This window comes from Sphaerodactylus townsendi, linkage group LG17 (genome assembly GCF_021028975.2).
Source record: "Sphaerodactylus townsendi isolate TG3544 linkage group LG17, MPM_Stown_v2.3, whole genome shotgun sequence".
Classification (NCBI taxonomy): Eukaryota; Metazoa; Chordata; class Lepidosauria; order Squamata; family Sphaerodactylidae; genus Sphaerodactylus; species Sphaerodactylus townsendi.
Window position 1 is genome coordinate 19,001,111 of NC_059441.1, and position 6,000 is coordinate 19,007,110.

Sequence of the window (6,000 nt, forward strand, 5' to 3'; positions counted from 1 at the left end):
TCATCACTACATCCGCTGGCAAAATATTGCAAAATGTGTTTATTCATTAAGGATAGAAGTACTTCCATTCATCTGTCCTGAAACTGGAGTCTTTCAATTCATTGAGTGTTCCTGGAACAGGGAAGGAAATTCTTTGTCAACTTTCTCCATCCCAGGTGCAATTTTATACATTTTGCCCTATTACTCTTTGGTTGTCTTTTTCTCTACATTCAAGAGCCCCAGATGCTTTAGCATTACCTCACAGGAAATGGCACAGTCCTTCCTAAAGAAGAAATTGCCTCTCACAGAAAGCTTACCTGAAAGAGTAGTGTAGCTGTTCGACTGAGTTTATGTGAGTTGCAGTTGGGAGCTACACTTCTTGCTCTTTTGAGGGCCGCAACAATTCTTCCTTTCTAGTCAGGACTTGCAGGTGGGCCTTTAAAGACCAGAGATTTCCTAATAATCGTTTTCTACATTCAGGAAACATTTTCTACAGAGGAATATTCAGCCTTCCTACCCGTATTCTGAAGTGGTATGGTCCATGAATGCCTTCTCTTATGGGAACTGAGTTACTTTAGAGCTGTGATGGCAAACCTTTTTGAGACCGAGTGCCCAAACTGCAACCCAAAACCCATTTATTTATCGCAAAGTGTCAACACGGCAATTTAACCTGAATACTGAGGTTTTACTTTAGAAAAAATGGTTGGCTCTGAGACATGCGTTACTTGGGAGTAAGCTTGGTGGCAGTCATTGGCTTCAAACATGTGAATCATGACCCTAGGAGAGTTTACTCAGAAGCAAGCCCCATCGCCAGCAACTGAGCTTACTCTCAGGTAAAGGGATTGTGCTTCTTTAGTTTCTTCCCCATAAAAAATCAGTGGGGTTTTAACAGTGCGTTTCCCCATGACATGATGCGCACTCTGTGTGCAAATGCCCACAGAGAGGGCTCCTGAGTCAGTGGGTGTGTGAGATCCAAAATTTTAGTTAACAGGTTCCCCATGGTGGTGGGATTCAAACTGTGGGCATGAAGCCACCGGGCTGGGCGAGGCACCGCGATGGGGGTGTGCCGGGGCATCCCGGGGCGGGGCATTCCTGGGCGGGGCTGTGGCAAGGACGCAGCCGCTGCGCCAGTCCTTGGGCGGGAAACGAATGCACGCAGGCGCAGGCTGCCACGCATGCTGTGCACCTCCTGCTAGACTGTTTCAAGTTCTGCGCGCTAATGCTGAGAGGAGGGGCGTAACCAAGGCAAAAATCACGTGACAAATCACCAATCGGCACACACAAATAATTAGTAACCTACTCTCGGGAACCTGTGAGAACCTGCTGGATCCCACCTCTGCTCTGAGTGCCACCTCTGGCACCCGTGCCATAGGTTCGCCACCACTGCTATAAAGAATTTGTGTGAGAGGGAAACTCAGCACATGCAAACTAATTTGCAGCCCAAATCGTTGTTGAGAAAATGGTACCAAGATTCCCTCAGTTGTTCACGTGTCGTTGAAAATGTGGGTCACAAGTAGCGTTGCATATAATTCTTGGCTAAGCACACTTCCGGTGGGTCTCCTCCCGATTCTCCTTTAGTGTTCCCACACGTGCGGCAGAGGCGCCCAGTCCCGCAAAGTGAGTTGCAGGCAGCTTTTGATGGATGGAAGCTCTCTAGAACTCCCCGGTGACAGATGCCGTGAGCCCAGGTTGCCTGTTCACAAACCGTGTGCAAAAACTGACTGCCCTCCACAACTGGTAGTGGGAGAATGGTCACGGGTGAGTAGCTTGAAGCTAAGGGTGCATCATTTAAGGCCGCCGAAGAAATGGTGTCTGGATTTATATCCCGCTTTTCTCAACCATAAGGAACTATAAAATGGTAAAAAGGTCTGGAATCCATGCTCTTCAAAGAGAGACTTAGGGAGCTGGCGATGTTTAGTGTGGAGAAGCAAAGGTTGCGGGGGGTGGGGGGGTGAGATAGCTATGTTTAAATATTTGAAGGGATGCCGTGTCGAAGAGGGAGCAAGCTTGTTTTCTGCTGCCTCAGAGACTAGGACACATAGTAATGGATTCCAGGTGCAGGAAAAGAGATTCCACCTGAACATTAGAAAGAACTTTCTGACTTTCAGGGCTGTTCGACAGTGGAATTCACTGCCTGGGAGAGTGGTGGAGTCTCCTTCTTTGGAGGTTTTTAAACAGAGGCTGGATGAACATATGTCGGGAGTGCTTTGACTGTGTGTTCCTGCATGGCAGGGGGTTGGACTTGATGGCCCTTGGAAGTCTCTTCCAATTCTATGATTCTATGAGTCTCAAAGCAGCTTACTAGCTCCTTTCCCTTCCTCTCTCTGCAACAGACATCTTGTGAGGCAGAGAACTGTGACTAGACCAAGGTCACCCAGCAAGTTTCATGACCTTGTCTATTCCAGAAGAGGAGTGCCCCCAACCATAATTTTGAAAACAGAAGCACCCACAGAAAGGGCTTCCAGAGCAAATATCAAACTCTTGTAGTTTCTGGTGGGGACGGGGGCATATATAAGGCAGGATGCTGACCTTGCTTTGACTGCATCCTTCTTTTTTTCTTTTAGTGTTCCGTCAGCTGTGGTGTCGGCCGTCAGCAAAGGAAAGCCACCTGCCGACAGCTCACTGCCAAAGGCCAACAGGTTGCATTAAATGGATCAATGTGTAGTGGTCTCCCAGTACCCTTGCTTGTAAGGCCTTGCCACATGACCCCTTGTGACAGTAAGTGATACTTTCCAAGTTCTGCCACATAAATGAAGGAGGAGGAGTAGTTTGGATTTATACCCCACCTTTCTTTCTTGTAAGGAGACTCAAGGTGGCTTACAAACTCTTTTCTCTTCCTCTCCCCACAACAGACACCTTGGGAGGTAGGTGGGGCTGAGAGAGTTCCAAAGAACTGTGACTAGCCCAAAGTCACCCAGCAGGAAAGTAGGAGTGCAGAAACACATCTGGTTCACCAGATAAGCCTCTTACTGTGACTATGACAATCTGCATATACATCATTGCCCACTTTGGAAAAGTGATTCTCCTGCCTTGATTTTAGGAGCTCTTGTTTCTGGAATGAATAAGTGAATTAGGAAATTTCAGTCCTGTTCTTAATTGCTGATATTGTCCTGAGAACGGCACACACAGTGTTGGCTGTGGCTTCCAGGTCTCTTCTCTAGCCATGCTCTCACATGTACACTGAAAAGACTCTGCAAAAAAGTTTCCCTTTGTGTTTTTGTGTGTGTCAAAATTGCTCCTCTGTGTTGTTCAGCGATGCACTTGTTTGCGCTTGTGAAATACCACGGTTGGGGGGGAGGGGGAAGCAATCTTTCTTGATGGATCTTACGTACAACCACATCAAGGTGGCTTTTTGTGGGGGTTTGTCAATACATGTGTACATTGCATTGGGGAGGGCATGGGGGAATTTGTGTGAATGGAAGGAATTGAGATATCACATTCTCTACTTCTGGAATTAATACATACATACATACATACATACATAAGCCTTTATTGGCATAGTCAGAAAGAGTTACATAAATCGGGAACAATTGCATGAATACATAATAGATAAAAGGCCCCATGGGGAGCACAACAAATACGTTCTACTGGGAACTCTCAACTATCTCCGCAATGAAACTGGCGATCTCTTCACAAAGACCAGGGTCCAAGTTGTTTAACAATAGAGATAACCAGGCAGCCCAGATTGGAAGAAAAAATGTAAGTTGGTATATTTAGATCTGATGTTATCGAATCTGGTGCAGTGCAAGAGTTGGTACTTCTGGAATTAACTGTAGGGGAAAAAATATTCTAATTAGGCCAGAATTACGCATGAGTCAACAGCAAGAGCCCAGCTAAATTTCAGTACAGTCGAGCGATGAAACCGGAGACATCCGTGCATCCCACTGTTGAGTGTTTATTATTCTGAAAGCGATCCACTGTGCACAAGAGAGAGCCTTTTCTCCCCTGCCCCATTCTTCCTCTCTTTCTGAACACACTGCTTCTTGTTGCCAGAAGTCTTGAAATGGGTGTCTGCGGTATGGTTATGTGGCTGTTTTGAAAGCGCCTTTCAGGATGAGAAGTGCATATGTAAAATAATAACCAATTAGGCCTCTGACTGGTCTTTTGTGCAGATGGATTCTGGCCGCACTCCTGCTGGGCTCAGTTCTGGCAGCAGAGCCCCGCTGATATCGGTGGGGCTCCTTGCCCAGAGACAAGCAGGCTGCCAGCTTGGGCAATGCCAGCCTCTGTTTCTGAGGAAAGATTTCATCAGGTGCTCCTTGCCCCTGGACATTGCTTCTGCATAAGGCTGCTGCTCACGCCAAGTTGGGCCAGCTATGCAGTGCTTTCGTGTTCCAAGAGTTCAGGGCGCTTTAATAGTGATAATTGTAGAGGCAACTTGACAAATATGGGGATGCTAAAAGACTGCTTTGTAGGATACTCCCCTCCCCATAAACAGAAGTATCAAAGCCCCCATAGTTTCAAATCAGCTGCTGTTGCCAATCTGGGCCAAAAGAGTCACTGTTTTATACTAGGCCAACTTCATTTACGGAATGTGACAGAGGCCAGACACTCGAGGGGCAAAAAGAAGAAGAGGAAGTGGTAGTAGTAGTTTGGATTTATATTCCCCCTTTCTCTCCTGTAAGGAGATTCAAAGAGGCTTACAATCTCCTTTCCCTTCCCCCTCCCCAACAAACATCCTATAAGGTGGGTTGGGCTGAGAGAGCTCCAAAGAGCTGGGACTAGCCCAAGGCAGAGGCGTAACAAGGGAGGAAAGCACCCGGTACACCGGTGCATCTCCACCCCCCTCCTCCCCTCGAAAACCTCTGCCACGCCCCCGGAATGCCCCCGGAACGCTCTTGCCACTCCCCCACAGGGGCACGCGCCCAGTGCATCACCCCCCCATTCCCTTGGAGCTACACCTCTGTTCCAAGGCCACCCAGTGGGCATGTGTTAGAGTGCACAAGCTAATCTGGCTCAGAGCGGGGAATCAAACCCGGTTCTCCAGACTAGAGTGCACCTGCTCTTAACCACCACACCACTCTGGCTCTCCCACCATGCTGCTTTGTTGACTATGATTGTAAATCGCCTGTTGCTGGCTTGCTGAAATCGTGCTGCATTGTCGTTCAATGTTGCTGAACCCAGCTTTTGGAGCAGGTGGAATAGAAAATTTATTTGTTCCCTTTTTTTGCTTGTTTATTTATTCAATTTGTATCTAGCATATAAAATTTGAATTAAAACAAGCAATTATAAACCCGGATGGAGACTAAACAATTTGGGGGCATCTGAGTGGGCACTGTTGGAAATAAAGCATCTAAATGGTCAGTGATGAGCATGAAGCATGTGTTTGCACATGTTTGTGTCTCTCATTAGGAGTACCATCTAATGCAACTGAATGGCCTTCTTGGCTACATGGCTTCATGTTGCATTGAAAATAATTCTGAAATCAAAATATTAGCTGCAGGACATAGCAGGAACCCCCCCCCCCCTTTGGACTTTCTTGCCAGTTCATATGCCAAAATCCAGAGCTTCCAAACACCATTTTAAATAAAGCTCCATAGACTTGCAGGAATGTCCTTGGCGGTGCATTTAATAAAATATTTTTGAGCCGCATATCTCTCTGAATTTAATTAATTGTGGATACTTTGCATGGCAGCGTGTCCAGTCTGCAAATTGCTTGGTGGAGAGTGATATTGAAAGAAACATTGTCAGCTTCTACTGTTATAAGAAGGAAAGTAACCTAGAGTAACACAAAAGGGAGTGGCAGGAGAGCAGTGTGTTTCTTGGAAGGGAAGGAGGCCCCAAAATTGTTGCCTCAGTTCAGTTTTTTGAGCTGCTTAAAATTATATATTTAATTACAATCTGAAAACCAAACTATGCACCATGTAGTTCCATAAGATAAAAACTCTAGTTGGACTTTTACCACTTCAAGCTGGGAAAGGGAGGTCACCTAATTGAATATACTCCTTAAAAAAAAACAACCTTCTTGCAGACCGAAAGCAAGCACTTCAGGGTGAAAGCTAGGCTATGCTCATTCTCCCT

The 6,000-nt window shown here is 46.4% G+C and overlaps 1 protein-coding gene across 1 annotated transcript in view; it reads left to right on the top strand.

Annotated features, from left to right (window-relative positions):
* Positions 1-6,000, top strand: part of ADAMTSL3 (ADAMTS like 3) — a 211,202-nt gene that overhangs the window by 166,550 nt on the left and 38,652 nt on the right. The window contains exons 20-21 of the mRNA XM_048481642.1: positions 1,558-1,737; positions 2,544-2,697. Of these exons, the coding sequence (XP_048337599.1) occupies positions 1,558-1,737; positions 2,544-2,697 (334 nt within the window). The remainder of the gene's footprint in view (positions 1-1,557; positions 1,738-2,543; positions 2,698-6,000) is intronic.